We start from the raw sequence: 20,643 nt of genomic DNA, 5'->3' as shown, positions 1-20,643 counted from the left end.
TGTTTCCTTTGAAGTGTTTGGGCTCCTCCACAATCAGTCTGCTTGGCTAAGTCCTTTGGAAGCCAACTGTAAACTGACTTGAGTCACAGCCCATCCTCAGAATGGAGATCTCAGTTGAGGTTTCAGAACTGACCAAATACAAACCAAATAGGATGCAGTGGGGAACTTGGTCAGAAATCTGAACCATCTTGCCCATTAACACGTTACTCTTAAAAGCATTTAAATAAATACAGTTGAGGGCCCAGATTGAATTTGGGTCAAACACCACCCCCATTGGGTTTGTTCCCCTGAGGTCCATTCTTTCTGTCTTTCCCTCTGCCCCCACCCGAGGAGGAAGACTCACTGTCGCTTATCTCTGTCTCTTTCTATGGCCCCCCCAGGCTGGGTAGAGAAGGAGACCTACTACTAGACCCCATCCTGCACGCCGGGGAGCATCACGCCACACACTCTGCACCCACCACCCACCCCCTCTTTGTGTACTTCAGTCTCGGAATTCGGAATTCTACCCTGGTAGGAAAGCACCGAAGCATGTGGGGAAGAAGCGAGATGTCCCGGAATGAAGCATGTAGCTATATGGGGGGGAGGGGGGAGGGCTGCCCGAGAAACATCCGTCTGTGGGAACAACATCGGGGAAGGTTTTTATGTGCCTTTTTGTTTTTGTAAAAAGGAAAACTCGGAAAGACTGAAAGAATACATTTTATATCTGGATTTTTACAAATAAAGATGGCTATTATAATGGAATTGGTCTCATGCCCTCATCACTTCCACGGTCCAGATTTTCTTGTGTGATCAGTCTGGAGCCGTGGTTCCCAGCGCACGAGTCCCTGGCCAGGAGCTTCATCGGCATCACTTGGAACTTGTTAGCACAGCAAAGCTGGGGCCACTGAACCAGAAGCTAACCAGCAATCTGTTTGTTTAATAAGTCTCCAGGTGATTCACATTCAAGTTTAAGGACCACAGACTAAGGGGAAACTTTCCGCCCGTGCTTTTGTGGTCAGAGTAGGTGAGCCTACCTCCCCATTTTCCCGTGGGCTACTGCGGGTGGTATGGCTGGAACTCCCCCTGCTGCCTTCACATCTGCTTCTTGACGGACACACCCGTCCGGAGAAGGATTTTCAGACCCTCAGGGGAGGGCCTCCTCCTCCCGTCCTGGTCACAGCCCCACCTGTGGTCTCTCAGATCATCACCGCCACCACGACAGCCTCAAGTTTCTCTAGACCAAGATCTGTCTCAGAAGCAGAAACCTACCTATACAGTCTGTTGGGACATCACAAAGTGCTTCCCTTGCACGTAACTTGTTCCTAATTTAGCATCGAATAGCTCCATTTCAGAGAGTGGTTATGTTCCAGAAGCTACTTAAGAAAAAAGGTGAAAGATCTGTTTCCTTCAAGGTCAAGTATACCTCCGACTTTCAAAGAGTTAGTGTAAAAGCTCCCCTCAAGTCCCATCGCTCAGTAATCCATCCTGTGTGCCGTAACTACCTGTACTTCAAAGCTGTCCTTGCTTCAAGCCAATGTGATGAGGAGTCCTTACTTCTGGCACCAATGATCATGGTCCGCCAGGTGGTCATAGATTGGGCTGGAGTATTTTTTCTCTGAAAAGCTTAATTCATTGCTCATGCCTCTTGTGCTCACTTCCAAGCTGTGCACATGGGAAGGGAATGGCTGACGCCCACATACCAGCCAGTCATTACCCCCAGCCTCTCCTGCTAGGGGCACTGGGAGGGCCAGGTGGTCTGTGCCTTTTTAGTCCAACCCACCAGTCTTCCCTTCTTTCTCGGGGCACTTTCGTCCAGGATGATCTCTATGCCTGCAGGCAAGTCATTTTTAAAGAGACACTTGTTCAGCCGAACATAAGGAAACTAGGATAAAGCTAAGAACCAACAGAGATCTCAGGCTCAGGGCTGGTGGTTACTGGGTCCTCCCTGAGGACACAGCTCTGAGGGCAAGAATGAGGCTGCCCCGCGTGCTTAGACTGGCACAGCCTTGTCAGAGGCTTGCTGGCCTCCCCTACTCCCTACACGTCTGTTCTCTGGCATGCCTGACAGCTGACCAGTGAACATACCGCTGATGAAGGTCATGGGTATTCCCTACTTAGAGGCATTTGAAGCAGCCTGAGACTGTAGACTCTGGAGGTGACCCCGGATAGCTTTCTGGCCAGGCCTCTGTGCAGCCCTGGACTTCTGGGGACACGGCGGGGAAGGCAGAGCAGGAGAAGGGCAGAGCGGAACCTCCCGCCGTCTTTCCACCGGAATACCTCTGCCCTTTCTCTGTTTGACAATCCCCTGAATAAAAAGTTTTACAAGCCAAGCGTTTGATCTAGAGACCGCAGATAAGCAGCAGGCAAAGCTGGCACCAAAGCCAGGCCTCCCAAAGGGCCAGATTTTTCCAAGCTTCCTACAGGCAGCAAGAGTAAGTGCCCGGGCCTCATCATACGCCTTTACATTCACCCACTAACTTTAGCCCTGTCCGGAGGAGCTAAAATTTGCTCCAGAACAGTGGAGACGGTCTACCCCACAAAAATGCAGCTGAGCCCCCTTGACTCCCACCTTCCCCTCCCCTGCAATGCCCTCCAGACATCCCCAGGGTAATGCCCTCTTGGTCACCCTCTGTGATGCCCTCCTGACACTTTCGACCACCTGCCCCTTTGGCCACGTCGATATCTGAGCTCTTGCCATTTTCAACGTCCTTACAGCTTCTTTATCTCTTTAGCTCTCACCCTCCTTCCTTTGATGGACAAGCTTCTAAGGAGAGTGCCCATCACTTCTTCAGCCCTCTGCCTCCTGCCGGCTCCCATTAACACTGGGCCACTGAAGTTGTCCTGGTTGAGGTCGTCACTGATCTGACTGTTAATCCACTGGGCACTCCCTGGTCCTTCCTTGGCCTCTGCAGCACCTATGACTCCATCACACGCCTCCTGAAACAGCCGCTGTGTCTTTGCAACATCACCTCTGCCCTCTCCTCCTCACTTTTCCCCTCATCTCCACCTGCCCCTTGGCTGCTCGTTTCTTCAGGGAGGTCCTCACCCACCCCCGCCTCATTCTTCCTGGGGTTTCACAACAGATCACCTACATGATGCTTTCCAACTCTCCAATCTGGTCCTCCCTCCTGAGCCCCAGACCCATAAATCCAGTTGTCTCCTGGACATGTGTATTTTTTCAGAAAGAGCACAGCACACTATAGAGTCTTAACCCCAGTGACAAGCCGGGGTCTGAGGTCCCTCACAATGAACATGCTCTAGGCAAAGACATCTGTCGCTCTGTTGCCACTTTAGAACCCTGGAAGTCATGTGAGGCTTCTCTCCCCTACCTTGCTGTGGCCCTGCAACCCTGCCAGTCACCAACCACTGCTGGTTCCACTTTGGTGGCTGAGAGCATGGGCTTTGTGTCTTAACACCCTGGACACAGTGGCCCTGTCACTGACTGACCACAGGCACAGAATTTAGTCTCTGTGCTTCATTTACTCTAGAATAAGGGTGGTGTTTCAGAGTTGTTAAAAGGATTATGTGAGATTATATGTAAAGGGATTAGCACAGTGGCTGGCACTATAAATCCTTTTCTCTGCCACCACTGCCTTTCACACCTGGGCATCAGCAACAGCTTCCTGACTGCTCTCCTTACTTTCTGCCTTCCTCTAGTTCAGCAGCTCTCAGTGTCATTTCTAGGTCAGCATCACCTGGGAACTTATTAGAAAGTGCATTCTAATTCAGACCTACTGAATCAGAAACTCTGGGGAGTGGGGAGAGAACCAGTGATCTGTTTTAATAAGCCTTCCAGGTGATTCTGATGCATGTCAAAATCTAAGAACCATTGCTCTACGCCATCTTCCAAACTCCACTTGGCTGCCTCTCACCATGCGTGTCTTCACCCTTGACCTCAGCACAGAAACCCATCTCTGCTCAGCCACCCAAACTCGTGGGCAGTACAAATGTGCTCCACCCTGCTTCCCCTGCCATCCTACAAGTCCCCTTGGCATCCCCCTTCCAACCCAACCTTGGCCCAATCTGCATTCTCCTGGCTAATCGACTCACCTTTCCAGATACTATTCAGGCCTTTGTTCCTTGGGAAAGGTTCAGTGGGCCCTCGTTTTTGCACACTTTACTGTTAGCCCCTAGGCCTCTGTTTATTGGTTTGTTCCCTTATCAGGGAACTAGAGTTCCTGAGTGTGTGGATCAGGCCACACCCACCCCAACATCTGGCACAATCAGTGCTTGTTGAATGAATCAAAGCATGCTCATTACCAGGCTTTTTTCTGCTGCCCAAGCAGCCGTATTTTTAACATTTCACCCTCATCTCTTGAGTCTCTGTTTTTGGATCAGAACTGATACCATCTAAGGGAAATCCATGCCCAGGCTTGCCAGAGATCTATGAGTTAGGGTCTCTCCCCATCTCTCAAGACTCTGAAGTTGGAAATCAGAGAGTATTAAGAACGAGTCATAGAGGGAATTAGGATGGCCAGAAATGGACTAGGACACCACGGCAAGTGACACAAGAAGGTAAACAAGGTGAGGAGATCTACACACAGACACTGAAAGAGACACAGGTCCTCGGACCTGCCTGGGTTCCAGAGCTTTCAAATCCCTGTCCTGAGCCTCAAATAATCCCACAAGAAACCCTTCCCACCCTCCAACTAGGTTGGAATCTCCTATTAGGTAGTTGATTAGTACTCTGCTTCTTCATAGAACTCACAGTTCTAACTATTTATTACTCAATTATGTAATAATCTAACATCCATTTTTGCCTGCTAACCTATAAGCCCTATGAGGTCTGGGAGCTGGTCTGTTCTTTTCCATTTTATCCCTGGTGCTCAGTTCAGTGCCTTAAAAAGAGAAGTTGGCACTTAGCACAGTGGCCAACACTCCCTATTTAAAGAGAAGGGCGGGTTCCGGCTCAAGAGGACGATGTAGGAAGATCCTGAATTCGCCTCCTCCCACAGACATGCCGAACCTACAGCTACATATGGAACAACTTCCTCTGAAAAAATACCCCTAAAAACTAGCTGAGCAACTCCTACACATCAGGCAAAGCACATTGAAGCAGAGAGGAAAGGCTGAGACACAATCTGGCCGTAAACTCTACCATCAGTGTGATGACCCACAATCAGGAAGGAATCTAAAATCCAGAGCTTCTCCCTGAGGAGCAAAGGCACCCCAACTTTAAGACCTGCATCTGAGAGACAAGCCCGCAAAACGTCTAGCTTGGAAAACCAACAGGGCTTGCGTCCACAAGACTCACAGGCTATAGTGAATGGAGAAACAGCTCTTAAAGGGCTCGTATGTTTGGACTCACTTACCCCAGAGAACAGTGTGGAGCTGATTGAGAGGCGTCCAGACCTTATGTGAAAGAGGCTTATTTGCTTGCCTTAAAGCATCAGCCTGAGGGCAGACATCTAATTTAACACACACCTAAGGGCCTGCAGGGTTCTTTCTAGGGATGAAGGCTGCTGGCAGGCACCATCTGCGCTCTTCCTCTGCCTTGCTCCAGCTTGCTAGTATCTCCCGGGAAGGAACCTGTACGCTCATCCAACACCCTGATTTTTGGGGCTGCCACCCAAGGAACACCTTTAGATCACCTGGCTCTGGTGGCCATTGAGACTTATGCTCAAGGTCCCACAAAACTGTAGCCAAGGGAGAAAGAGTTTTTAAACAGCCACCACCTCCGGGGCACGGCATGAGGCAACAGTCCAAGGAGCCCAGTCTTCCTATGAAGGAGGCCTATAGGCTGTGGCCTGAGGGTTCTAATTAGACATACATCTAAGGTCCTACAGAAATCCTTTCCAGAGATCTCAGAAGATGGGCACTGGCTTTACAGTCTCCATCTGCATACTTTAGAGCATCAGTATCTCCTGGAGGGGAGATTTTGCACATGACAGGTGCCCCAGGTTTTAGGTCTGGTGCCCAGGGGACACTCCTTGATTGCCTGGCTCTCATGGCCAGAAAGGCTTGCATCCTTGAGCTTCACAGGCCTATAACAATCAGAGAGAATGTGTTTGGCTGGCTACCACCCCATGGCACAGCACAAACAGCAGACTGAAACATACACCCAATCGCTCTGAGGAAGAGGCCTATTTTCTTGTCCTGGATCTTTAGCCTGAGGAGCAGACTTCTGGTCTGGCACACATCTAGGAGCCCACTAAGGTGCATTTGAGGGACGATGGAGGCCATCTTTGTGCTCTCCCTCTGCCTTGTTCCAGGTAACTGGTTTCTCCCAGAAAGGAACTTATACAATCATCTAGCACCCCCATTTTTGCAACGGCTACCCAGAGGACATATCCACATCGCCTGGCTCTAATGGCCAGTGGGACTTATGTTTGTAGTCCCACAGGACTGTATAGTATTTTCATACTTTAGAAGCTGCTGCCTGAGGGTCTGGCTTCCAGTCATCCTGAATCTAGGTGCTGAGATCCTTTCCTCTGGGACACTAACAGGTCTTGGCATACCTTTAACTACTGGGAGCCACTAAAAATAGACTGCTTAGGCAATCACAGAAGTTTGAGAGACAACCGAGAGCTAGGGCAAGTTTGAACAATAAGTTCATCTCCTACACGAGGCCACTCTTTCAAGACTGGGAGAGGTGGCTGTTTTATCTAATGCATAAAAGTCAACAGAAAGTCAAGGGAAATGAAGGAACAGAGGAATATGTTCCAAATGAAAGAACAAGAAAAAATCCCAGAAAAAGTTCTTAAGGAAATAAAGATAAGTGATTTACCTGAAAAGAGTTCAAAGTAATGGTCATAAAGATGTTCACCCAACTTGGGAGAAGAATGGATGAGCACAGTGGGAACTTCGACAAAGAGATATGAGAAAGTACCAGATAGAAGTCACAGAGCTGAAGGATACAATAACTGAACTGAAAAAAAAAAAACACTAGAGGGGTTCAACAGCAGACTAGATGAAGTAAAGAAAGGATCAGTGAACTCAAAGACAGGACAGTGGAACCTACCCAATCAGAGCAGCAAATAGAAAAAAACAGGAAACAAAAACAACAATGGCTTAAGGGACTTATTTAGGGACTTATTGACTTAAGGGACTTATTAGTCCACTGGAAAACATCCAGTGGACTAATATTCACATTATAGAGGTCCAAGAAGGAGAAGAGAGGGAGAAAGGGGCAGAGAATGTATCTGAAGAAATAATGGCTGAAAACTTCCCTAACCTGTGGAAGGAAATGGACGTCCAGATCCTGGAAGCCCAGAGAGTTCCAAATAAGATGAACCAAAGTGACCCACACCAAGACACATTATAATTAAAATGTCAAAATTTAAAGACAGGGAGAGAATCTTAAAAGCAGTAGGAGAAAAACAATTTGTTGGTACAAGGGAAGCTCCATAAGGCTACCAACATATTTTTCAGCAGAAACTTTGCAGGCCAGAAGGGAGTGGCATGATATATTTGAATTGCTGAAAGAAATACTTCTAAACAAGAATACTCTTATCCAGTAAAGTTGTCATTCAGAATTGAAGGAGAGATGAAGAAGAGTTCTTTAGACAAGAAAAAGCTAAAGGAGTTCATCATCACAAAACTGGCTTACAAGACATGTTAAGGGAACTTCTTTAAGCTGAAAAGGGTACTAATTATAACAGGAAAACATATAAAAGTATAAATCTCACTAGTAAAGGTAAACATATAGTAAAAGTTAGAATAATCTAATGTTGTAAAAATGGTGGATTAATCACTTATAAAGCTAGTATAACAGTTAAAAGGTAAAAGTAGTAAAAATGACTATAAATACAAAAATTAGTTAAGGGATATACAAAATAAAAATATGTAAAATGTGACATCAAAAACATAAAATACAAGAGGAGGAGACTAAAAATGTAGAGCTTTAGAATGCATTCATACTTAAATTATTATCAACTTAAAATAGACTATTATAATTTTTGTATGTAAGCTTCATGGTAACCACAAAGCAAAAATCTGTCCTAGGTACACAAAACATAAAGGACTTTAAGCACAGCACTAAAGGAAATCATCAAATTATAAAAGAAGAGAACAAAGAAGGAACAGAGAAACTACAAAACAGCCAGAAAACAATTAGCTAAATGGCAATAAGTACATACCTATAAATAACTCTTATAAATGCAAATGGACTAAATGCTCCAATCAAAAGACATTGAGTGGCTGAATGGATTTAAAACAAAAACAAGACCCATCTGTATGCTGCCTACAAGAGACTCACTTCATATGTAAGTGACTGAAAGTAAAGTGATGGAAAAATATATTCCATGCAAGTTTAGGTAGCTGTACTTGTGTCAGACAAAACAGATTTAAAAAACAAAGACTGTAATAAGAGACAAAGAAAGACATTATATAAAGAGGTCAATCCAACAAGAGGACAACACATTTGTAAATATTTATGTACCCAGCATAGGAGCACCTAAATATTAACAAACCTAAAGGGAGAAATAGACAGCAATACAGTAATAGTAAGGAAATTTAAATACCTCACTTTCATCAATGGCTAGATCATCCAGACAGAAAATCAATAAGGAAAGACTGACTTAAACAACATGTTAGATCAGATAGAGTTAACAAATACATACAGAACATTCCATCCAAAAGCAACTATCTTCTCAAGTGCACGTGGAATATTCTCCAGGATAGATCATATGTTAGGCCACGAAACAAGCCTTAATAAATTTATGAAGATTGAAGTCATATCAAGCATCTTTTTTGGCCACAATGGTATGAAACTAGAAAACAATTATAAGAAGAAAACTGGAAAATTCACAAATATGTGGAGGTTAAACAACATGCCACTGAACAACCATGGGACAAAGAAGAAATCAAGAGAAATTTAAAAATACCTGAGACAAATAAAAATGGATATACAACATACCAAAACTTATGAGATGCAGCAAAAACAGTTTTAAAAGGGAAGTTCATAGCAATAAATCACTATATCAAGAAATAAGAAAAGTCTCAAATAAATGACCTAACTCTACACCTCAAGGAACTAGAAAAAGAAGAACAGGGCTTCCCTGGTGGCACAGTGGTTAAGAATCAGCCTGCCAATGCAGGGGACAAGGGTTTGAGCCCTGGTCCAGGAAAATCCCACATGCTGCAGAGCAACTAAGTCTGCGCACCACAACTACTGAGCCCATGTGCCACGACTACTGAAGCCCTCATGCCTAGAGCCCATGCTCTGCAACAAGAGAAGCCACTGCAATGAGAAGCCTGTGCACTGCAATGAAGAATAGCCCCGCTCACTGCAACTAGAGAAAAGCCTGTGCACAGCAACAAAGATCCAATGCAGCCAAAAAAAAAAGAACAAACAAAGCCCGATGTTATTAGAAGAAAGGAAATAACAAAGATCAGAGCAGAAATAAAGGAAATAGAGCCTAAAAAAAAAAAAGATCAATGAAACTAAGAGCTGGTTATTTGAAAAGATTTAAAAAATTGGTAAACCTTTAGCTAGACTTATCAAGAGAAAAGAGAGGACTTGGATAAATAAAATCAGAAATAAAAGAGGAGATATTACAACCAATACCACAGAAATACAAAGAATCATAAAAAACATGAACAATTATACTCCAACAAATTGGACAACCTAGAAGAAATTAATAAATTCCTAAAAATATAAACCTACCAAGACTGACTCATAAAGAAATAGAAAATCTGAACAGACCGATTACTAGTAAGGACGTTGAATCAGTAATCAAACACCTCCCAATAAATATCCAAGACCAAATGGCTTCACTGGTGAATTCTACAAAACATTTAAAGAAGAATTAATACCAATCCTTCTCAAACTCTTCCAAAAAATAGAAGAGGAAGGAATACTTCCAAACATAATTTATGAGGCCAGTGTTACCATGACAACAAAACCAGACAAGGATGCCACAAGAAAAGTACAGGTCAATAACCCTGATGCACATAGATGCAAAAGTCCTCAAAAAAATTTTAGCAAACTCAATTAAACAATACTAAAATGATCATACACCATGATCAAGGACGATTTCTTCCAGGGATTCAAGGATGGTTCAACATCCACAAATCAATAAATGTGATATACCACATTAACAAAATGAGGGGTTAAAACCATACGATCATCTAAATAGATGCAGAAAAGGCATCTGACAAAATTCAACATCAATTTATGATAAAAATTCTCAGTAAAGTGGGTGTAGAGGGAACTATCTAAACATAATAAAGGCTGTATATGACAAGCCCACAGCTAACATCATACTCAACAGTGAAAAACTGAAAGCTTTTCCTCTAAGATTAGGAACAAGACAAAGATGCCCATTCTTGCCGTTTTAATTCAATATAGTATTGGAAGTTCTAGACAGAGCAACTAGGAAAAAAAAAGGTATCCAAATTGGAAAGGAAGAAGTAAACTGTCACTATTTGCAGATGACATGATACTATACATAGAAAACCCTAAATATGCCACCAAAACCTGTTAGAACTGATAAACAAATTCAATAAAGTTGCAGAATAGAAAATCAACATAAAAAATTTTGTTGTGTTTGGGCTTCCCTGGTGGCACAGTGGTTGAGAGTCTGCCTGCTGATGCAGGGGACACGGGTTCATGCCCCGGTCCGGGAAGATCCCACATGCCGCGGAGTGGCTAGGCCTGTGAGCCATGACCACTGAGCCTGTGTGTCCAGAGCCTGTGCTCCACAACAGGAGAGGCCACAACAGTGAGAGGCTCGTGTACCACCAAAAAAAAAAAAAAAAAAAAAAAAAAATTCGTTGTGTTTATATGCACTAATAAACTATCAGAAATAGAAATTAAGAAAACAGTTCCATTTACAAGGGCATCAAAAAGAATAGAATACTTAGGAATAAAATTAACTAAGAAGGTAAAAGACCTGTACATGGAAAACTATAATACACTGATGAAACAGATTGAAGAAGACACAAATAAATGAAAAAATATTCCATGCTCATGGATTGCAAGAATACTGTTAAAATGTCCATAGTATCCAAATTAATGAATAGATTCAATGCAATCCCTATCAAAATTCCAATGACATTTTTTGCAGAAATAGAACAAATAATCCTAAAATTTGCAAGAAACCACAAAAGACCTAGTATAGCCAAAGGAATCTTGAGAAATAAGAACAAAGTTGGAGGAATCATGTGTCCTGATTTCAAACTACATTACAAAGCTATAGTAATAAAAACAGTATGGTATTGTCATTAAAAACAGACATATAGATCAATGAAACAGAAGAGAGAGCCCAGAAATAAATCCATGCATATATGGTCAATTAATTTGCAACAAAGGAGCCAATAGTATACAGTAGGGAAAGGACAGTCTCTTCAACAAATGGTGTTGGGAAAACTGAATGGTCACATGCAAGAGAATGAAACTGGACTACTATTTTATACTACACACAAAAATTAATTTAAAATGGATTAAATATTTGAAAAAGACCTGAAACCATAAAACTCCTAAAAGAAAGCATAGGTGGTAAGCTCCTTTGACGTCAATCTGATTTACTGGATTTGACACCAAAAGCAGAGGCAACAAAAGCAAAAATAAACAAGTGGGACTACATCAAAGGAAAAAGCTTCTGCACAGCGAAGGAAACCATCAACAAAATGGAAAAGGGAAACTACTGAATGAGAAAATATTCACAAATCATATATCCGATAAGAAGCTAATATACAAAATAAAAAAAGAACTCAATAGCAAAACCAGAAATGATCCAATTATAAAATGGACAGAGGACTTGACTAGACGTTTTTCCAAAGAAGACATACAGATGGCCAATATGTACTATTAAATGTACTCAACATCACTGAAACATCATCAAGGAAATGCAAATCAAAACCACAATAAGTTATCACCTCACACCTGTTAGAATGGCTATTATCAAAGAGATAAGAAATAGCAAGTGTTGGCAAGGATGTGGAAAAAAGGGAACCTTTGTGCATTGTTGGTGGGAATGTAAATTAGTGCAGCCATTATGCAAAACAGTGTGGAGTTTCCTCGAAAAATTAAAAATAGAACTACCATATGATTCAGCAATTCCACTCCTGGGTATTTATCCAAAGAAAATGAAAACACTAACTTGAAAAGATAAATGCATAATCTTGTTCACTGCAGCACCACATTTGACTCTTGAACATGGGGTTTGGGGTGACAACTCTCCACACAGTTGAAAACCCAAATAAAACTTCACAATTCCTCCTCTGTATCCAAGGCTCTACGTCCATGGATTCAACCACCCACAGATGGTATAGTACTGTACACATATTTAGCAAAAATAATCCACATGTCAGTGGACCCACACAGTTTGTTCAAACCCATTTGTTCAAGGATCAACTTGTTAGGTAATATATGGAAACAACCTAAGCATCCTTTGATATACACACATACACATGCACGATCGAACACACACACACACACACACACACACACAATGGAATATGACTCCGACATAAAAAAGAGTGGAATCTTGACATCTGCAACAACATACATGGACCTCGAGGGCATTATGCTACGTGAAATGATTCAAAGACAAATGATCTCACTTAAATGTGGAATCTGCAAACCAAACCAAAACAGAGCTCATAGATAGAGAATAGATTAGTGGTTGCCAGAGGTGGGGGAAGGGAGGCAGTGAAATGGGTGAAAGAGGTCAAAAGTTACGAACTTCCAGTTATAAAAGAAATGTCATGGCAATTATAGTCAATAATATTGTAGACCACATTTGAAAGTTGCTAATCATATATCTTAAAAGTTCTCATCACAAGAAAAAAAAAATTGTAACTATGTAAGTCTAAATAAACTACTTATTGTGGTGATCATTTCACAATACATACGAATACTGAACCATTATGTTGTACACCTGAAACTAATAATATGTTTATTATACCTCAATAAAAAATAAATTAAATAAAATCATTTGATGTATCATAAATAAAGAGAAGGTCAGAGAGGCAGAGAGACTTGCCACGATCTCGTGCAGCTGAGAAGAAGGGGCAAGGCTTAGCTGGTGGGTCTCCTGCTCCCTGCCCTCCAGGAGGCCGACCCGGGCGTGCAGAGATACAGAGGTGAAGAGCCTCCTGGGTGGGCTTGCACTTGATTGTGGGGCTGCCTGGCATCTGGGCTCAGAGAGTTTCAGGAGCTGGGTTTCTTTTCTTTTTTTTCTGTTTTTTTTGGTTTTTTTAAAATTAATTAATTTTACTTTTGGCTGTGTTTGGGTCTTTGTTGCTGTGTGTAGTCTTTCTCTAGTTGCGGCGAGCAGTGGCTTCTCTTGTTGCGGAGCACGGGCTCTCGGCACGTGGGCTTCAGTAGTTGTGGCACTCGGGCTCAATAGTTGTGGCACATGGGCTCACTAGTTGTGGCTCACAGGCTCTAGAGTGCAGGTTTCAGTAGTTGTGGCGCACGGGCTTTGTTGCTCCACGGCACGTGGGATCTTCCCGGACCAGGGCTCAGACCCATGTCCCCTGCATTGGCAGGCAGATTCTTAACCACTGTGCCACCAGGGAAGCCCGGGTTTCTTTTTTATTCCTTGTCCCTCTCAGCCTGTGTGCCTAGAGAGAAGCAGTCTCAGCAATGTTTGGGAAGTCTGTTTCCTCAGCTTGTTAAATGGGAGATCTGGACAAGTAACGGACTTTCTCCAAACCTCTCTTTCTGCCTGCACAATGGAGGCAACTGCCTCCCCTACCATATGAGGGTGCTGTGAAGATTAAATGAAAAGAGCCCGGCGCTTCATCAGCGTTCATTAAAGGGTAACTCACTTCCCATACTCGCCCACCAGCGCATCTGCACTGTGCTCCAAGTGTCCTCTGAAGACAAACCTAGGAGAGCAGACTTGGTGTTCCCAGAATAGAAATAGCTACATGGGCTAGGCAATGGCCCATACTACAACCATTTTACAAATGAGAAAACTGAGGCTCAGAGAAGTGGAGTAACTTGCCTGAAGTCACACAGCTAAGAAGTGGCAGAGGTGGGCGAGTCTGCCTTGAACCCAGACAGTTGAGCTCAGAGCCCAGACTCCTAAGACTTTGTACCTGGCCCATATTTAGCAAGTGCTATGGATGTGTTGGCGTTGTGACAGAAGGCTAGTGCCGGGGCCAAGAACTGGAGAAGGGCAGTTTTTATGAAAAACAAATAATAGGGAAGGTTAGAGTTGGTGCTAAAACATAAGATCGTGGAAAGTTTCTTGGAAATTAAGCACACACTGTTGAACAGTTACTCAAATGGATTTGCCCCCAGGAGGTGCTGGGTGACTAAACCTGCAGTTTGCATAACTGGGCAGCATGAACGCAGGCAGCTCTAATCCCGGCCAGCTCTGTGCTGCCTCTCCCGTTAGGCTAGTGGCAGATCTGCTTCCCAGGCTGTGGCAGAACAGTGAGCTGAAGGATGGCGGGTCCCTTAGGTCCTGCAGGCTCTGCGTTGATGACTGCTCTTCAGCGGTCAGGAGCTGACACTGCCCTTCCCAGCTCTGCCTTCTATAGAAAGGAAGGATCCCTCCCTTCCAGCATTCCTGGCTGCCCTGGTGTGCTTAATTTGTGCGCAGGAAAGCAAAGCTATTTAAAGAGGCTGTTGAGTAACGCAAAGAATCTTTTTGTAGTATAAATAATTGCTCCCTTTAAAACTAGTTGCAGGGTTTTACTTTTTTCCTAAATTGACAGACATGTGAGGACATTATTGCCAACAAAATACTGTCCGAGAAATATAGTTTCATCCTTTACTATAATGAGTTCTGTGAGGGTTTCTCTCCCAAAGAACAGAGAGCCAGTGCTTCACTCCAACATATGCGTGTGCCGGGGGAGAGACCCAGAGTCTCGGCAGTTCACCTGTTTCAGTTCCCTTATCTCTGGTGCTAACAGGGCAGTATTTTCTAAAGGAAAGGGAACTGACGTTTATGGAACAGATACTATACACCTACAGCACTCTTTGGGCTTTATACTAATTTCACTTAATCCTCTGAAGCAGATAGATAGATACTGTTCCCACTTTACAGAGAAGGGACACGGAAGCTCGGAGAGATTTATCACTTGTAAAAGGTGGTTGAGGAAGGGAGCACAGGTCTGTAAGCCTTGACTCTTTCTACCACATCAGGCTGCCTTCCTCTAAGGACATAAAAGCACCCCATGTTGCCATTGGTAGTTTTTATCCAGACATACCCTAAAGCCAGGGACTCCTACACGCTCATGTCGGCTCACAGAGACTCGTGGATCCACATGTGTGGGCATCCCTCCAGGTATACTTGTTCCAAAGCAGCAGGTAGGAAGTTGTTATGGCAGCAACTCACTAGTTTTTCAGCAAACCATGCCCCCTTTCCTCCTGAGCTCCCAGTGAGACCACACTTCCCAGCCTGCCATGTGAGATGCAGCCAGGCTCCGATAGATCACTTCCAGGCCTGGCTCATAAACCCTTCCATGTAAAGTCCTCACTCTCTTTCCACATCCACCTGCGAATGGAGGAAGTAACAGTAAGGCCCTAAAGCAGCGGTTCTCACCCTTGGCGGCACAATGAAATTACCTGGAGAGCTTTAATGATCTCCAGGAGCAGGCTGCCTCCTAGACACGTTCAATCGGGAGCTCAGGAAGTGGAACCCAGCCATCAGGAGTTGGGTGATCCCTCTCTGCAGCCAAGGTTAAGAAGTATTGCCCTAGAGCGGTGGTTCTCAGCATGTGTACCCTGTCCGGCAGCATCAGCATCACCTGGGAACCTGTAAGAAAATGCACATCCTCAGGCCCCATCCTAGACCTGCCGGGTCAGAGCTCTGGGGAATCACATTTTCACCTCTGCAGCTGATTCTGATGCACACTGAAGTCTGAGAGCCACTGCCCTAGAGGAAGGTAGCCGCAAGACAGAAGGAGCCTGGGTCCTGAGCTGCTGTATCAGGAATACCCGTATTGGAGTATGAGTGAGAAATAGACTTTTATTTGTTAAGCCACTGGTTCAGTAGGTCAGTGTTTGCGTAGCTTAATGGAGAAAATGGAAGATTTGAAGGTGGGACCAAGCAGTGGCGTGTGAGAGCTGGCTCCTGCCAGCTCACTTGATTGATCCATTTTCGGGAATTTTGCAAGTCTGGTGACATCACATCAGTAGCTTGAAATTGGCAGAGGCTAGAATATTTACACCACGAAAGTCGTCAAATGCTGCAAACCATGGCTTGTTTTGCCAGAGAGCCAGCTGTTAAACATTAACCAGCACACTGTTAGGCCCAAGTATCAGCATGAGAAGGCAGCACGGTGCAGCGACGCTGGGCTGTAATGAACCATCAGAGAAATGCCACCAACGTGTGAAGCTCCCTAGGCCCAGCCAGCACTCGGGCTTTTCTGACAAACCCTGTCTTGGCCAAGTCCTTGTATTTAGAGCTTCCGGAAGCTGAGAGAGGGGGACTGTAGGAAGCAGAGGGGGTGAATGGTCAGAACTTTCTTACAGGTTAAGAGTGATTGATAGATTCACGGCAGGGTTTCCCAACCTTGGCGCTGTTGACATGTTGGGTCAGGTCATTCTTGCTTGTGGGGACTGTCCTCTGCCCCGTGCACCACTGCATGTTTAGCAGCACCCCTGGCCTCTACCCGCTAGATGCCATCAGTCACACCCTCTCACCCCAGGTATCGCCAAATGTCTCCTGGAAGGCAAAGCCACGCCCAGTTCAGAAGCGCTGATTAAGAACAACCTAGAAATAGGGAGGGTGGGAGGGAGGAAGACGCAAGAGGGAAGAGATCTGGGAACATATGTATATGTATAACTGATTCACTTTGTTATAAAGCAGAAACTAACACACCACTGTAAAGCAATTATACTCCAATAAAGATGTAAAAAAAAAAAAAAAAAGAACTACCTAGAAGGGAAGAGACACACCAAGGGGGAGGGCTGGGCTCAGCCTACCATCTCAGCCCCACAGCAATTTCAAGAAGATGCTCTTGGGTTCAACTGCAATCACGTGCTGGTCTCCCACCGCTGTCTTCAGCAAGCTCTTTCCCTTGGTTTCCCATCTCCCTAATCAGGCCCGTTCCTTCTCAACCATGCCTGTACCCCAGAGCCTTACCACCACCTTTAACTCTTGGTTTGGGAGTGTCTTCTGGTGCTTGCAAAGTGCTGCAGGTGTGTTTGCTTCTTTTTTTTTTTTGCGGTACGCAGGCCTCTCACTGTTGTGGCCTCTCCCAATGCAGAGCACAGGCTCCGGACGCGCAGGCTCAGCGGCCATGGCTCACGGGCCCAGCCGCTCCGCGGCATGTGGGATCTTCCCACACCGCGGCACGAACCTGTGTCCCCTGCATCGGCAGGCGGACTCTCAACCACTGCGCCACCAGGGAAGCCCAGTGTTTGCTTCTTGTAACACAAGTGGCCTCACTCTCTCCCTCAAGACAGTGTGGTACAGTGATTGAGGGTATTGGTTCCAATGGCAGATGGTCCAACTGGGCCCTGCTCTGCCGAGCTTTAGCTGTGTGACTTTGAACATGTTTCTTAACCTCTCTGAGCCTCCATTTCCTTGTTGACCAAATGGGGAAAGTACTATTTCCTACTTCATAGCGTTGTTTGTGAGCATAAAATGAGACAATGCTCAACAAGCCTTGGCTATTGTTTTTTAATAAATGGAAGTTGTAGAGTACACTTCTGTGGTGGACCCTGTACCACGTGCCAGGGATGCACAGAGATGCACTACTGTGCAAAACACAACACACAGCCCCACACCCTGTAACTCCCAGTCCGCTGGGGAAGACCATGCAGTCAGAAGATCTTAAGATGTTGTGAAGTAAGTGCCAGAAAAGACCCCTCCCCACTCCTGTGCCCTTGCCACCCGACCCCCTTGCTGCAGAAACTCACAGGAGGAGCCTAACCAAGCCTTGGCAGTTGGAAGGAGGCCCCGTGAGGAAATCAGCACGGGCACTGTGCAGATCCTGCTGTTTGCCTGCAAACATACATCTGCCCCCCACGCACCCATTTGCCCTTATGCATCCCAGGCTCCACTGGGGGCATCCAGAGTTTTCTGGGCCTTCCTGATGGAACACCAAAGTTTCTCTATTTTCCTTTCCCTTTTATTCACCATCTCCAACTCCCATTCCTTTCTTCTGCCTTATAGGTACCATTTTAATGTGTATCTTTTTATTTCAATGTCTTCCCACAACATGGGTATTGTTTTTTTGTGTGTTGCTTTAAACTTTAATTATGAAAAATCTCTAAGATACACAAAAGTAGAGATAATATAACAAAGCTCCACATAGCCATGACCTAGTTTGAACAACTACCAATATTTTGCCAAGTTTGTTTCATCTCTTTACCCCACTCCATGCTCACTTTTTTCTTTGAGGAGTATTTTAAGACAAATTCCAGACATCATGTCATTTCATCCAGATATACTTCAGTATGCATCTCAAACAGAAAATGACCTTTAAAAAAACTCACAGCCACCAAGTAGATTTTTTTTCCCCAAAATACACTGTTTTTAAGATCCACGCATGTTACATGGGTACCTCTGATCCATCACTTCTAACTGCTGCCTAGTGACTTCTTGGTGCACCCACATTTGACCTCTTCCTTCTCTCAGTGATGGACATGGGGTTCTGGACAACGTCCCTCCACCACAAGTAAAGCTGCAGGGAATACCCTCACACCTCTCCTCTCACAAAGTGGCCTTTGTGAGAACTTGCCTGGGAGTGGAATTGCTGGTCACGTGGTATGTGCATTTACATAATTTGACCAAGAAGACCAGACTGCCCTCCAGAATGGCTGCACTGGTCCACACTCCTACAGGCAGCGTGTATGGGTTCCCATGTCCCCACATCAACAACTGGAATTGCCCAGCTTTTTAATTGTTAATCTAATGTATATAAAAATTCATTTGAATTCATTTCGTTGGTGATTAGCAATGATTTTGAATATTTTGTCATCTGTTTCTTAGCTTTTAGTGTTACCTCTTCTGAAAATTGCATGTTCATATCTTTTGCCCATTTTTCTCTTGGGGTTGCTCTCTTTTTTCCTGGGTGTGTAGGAATTTCTTGTATATTCTAGAAATCAGTTTCGATATTGCAAGCGTCTTCACCCATTCTGTCCTCTGGTCCATGGTCAGAACGCTACTTTGATCAGGTAGCCACCCTTCCCTCCCATCTCCAGCTCCAGGGTGACATCCTGCTCAGTCTCTCTATTCATGGGAGTCATATACTTCTTGCCAGTGATACATTTAGGAATACGGTTGTGACCAATTCCCCACTGAGCTAGAGAAGTCAGCCAGATTTCCTCACTCTTCAGAGCCACAAGAGCCATTCTCTGCTTTCCGTGATGTTCTCGTGTTGTGACGTGAAGCTCCCGTAGCCATGTTGCTACCAGCCTGAGGACAACCAAACCCTCGTGAAGGCTTGCCATCCTTGGTGGCACAGAGGAGCCTGAATCAAAGTGGATCCTGTATCCTGAGGCCTGCCCCACCTTTGGACTTCCTTTTAAGTGAAATAATAAATATCTTTCTTGTCCAAACTAGATTGAGCCAGGGTTCCTGATGCCTGTAGTGAGAAGGATACGGACAGATATAGCCTCTAAGCCAAAGGCTTTCAATTTTTTGAAATGACCAATGAGAATTCATTTCATACACGTAACTGAAACAACAGGTATCTTTATTACATCTGATGTGCTCAGATGGTCTATGCTATTCCTTTTTTTTTTTTTTTTTTTTTTTTTGCAGCACGCGGGCCTCTCACTGTTGTGGCCTCTCCCGTTGCGGAGCACAGGCTCCGGACGCGCAGGCTCAGCAGCCATGGCTCACGGGCCCAGCTGCTCCACAGCATGTGGGATCTTCCCAGATGGGGGCAAGAACCCGTGTCCCCTGCATCGGCAGGCGGACTCTCAACCACTGCGCCACCAGGGAAGCCCTATGCTATTCCTTTTAATGCTGGGTGTGACCCACTAAATTGATTATACAAGCGACTAATGGGTCATGACCCACAGATTGAAAAACGCTGCTCTAGGTCTCAGCCCTCTGAGCTGAGGCCTGAAAAATAAGCATTAGTCAAGTAAGATAGTGGGCAGGGAGGGTGGCAAACAGAGTTTTTTCTACAAGGCCCCCAAGGGGAAGGGGCCAATCAGATACCTCCCTCCCCGAAGGATGACCACAGAGTGAGCCCTTGATAAGCCTTTGCTGATTAGCTGTGTTCCCTCCCACGGCTCTCCTCCCCCAAGAATTCTGTGAATAGATGAGGCTGGAGCTCTTATCTCACCTCTGCCGGGCCCTCAAGATGCCCTGAAGCCTGCTAATTAGAGATGGCTGGGAGGATTACCAGGGCCCTGTTCTGGCAGCTGTGCCCAGCTCTAAATTCAATATCCAGTGCCCCACAGGGTAAGGGTTCACCTTGATAAGCCCCCAAGACAAAGCAGGGAGACAGACAGGGTTTGTTCTCAACAGAGCCCTCACTCTCTGAATACAGTTTTTGTTTAAGCCCCAAAGCTGGGAACATTCCATGGCTTGGCCAACTCCCCATCTTCTCAAGGTCAGTCCTTCCTCAGCATTCCTCTTTGGAGACATCTCCCACAGCTGGCCCTGCTCCTGCCCCCTGGCTTCGGGGGCAGTTATATAACCCTTAGGAAGACCTAGAAATGCAAGCATACGGTGTCCTCAATTCCCAGCACACACTGGCTGCTTCACATTTTTAGCTGCTGCTGAGAGACTGGCTTCACACACAGAGGAGCACACACATACGCACGCATCCCAGACTCACCACCACATTTCTGCT

The 20,643-nt window shown here is 45.0% G+C and overlaps 1 protein-coding gene across 1 annotated transcript in view; it reads left to right on the top strand.

Moving 5' to 3' along the window:
* ATP1A1 (ATPase Na+/K+ transporting subunit alpha 1) overlaps positions 1-741 on the top strand; it is a 33,072-nt gene extending 32,331 nt beyond the window's left edge. The window contains exon 23 of the mRNA XM_081224323.1: positions 381-741. Coding sequence (XP_081080449.1) covers positions 381-409 — 29 coding nt within the window. The 3' untranslated portion in view covers positions 410-741. The remainder of the gene's footprint in view (positions 1-380) is intronic.
* The last annotated feature ends 19,902 nt before the right edge of the window (positions 742-20,643 follow it).

The sequence above is a fragment of the Mesoplodon bidens genome (assembly GCF_964165515.1).
Source record: "Mesoplodon bidens genome assembly, chromosome: 2".
In the NCBI taxonomy this organism is placed as follows: Eukaryota; Metazoa; Chordata; class Mammalia; order Artiodactyla; family Ziphiidae; genus Mesoplodon; species Mesoplodon bidens.
The sequence above is the reverse complement of the archived record's forward strand: the minus strand, read 5'-3'. Positions and strand labels throughout refer to the sequence as shown.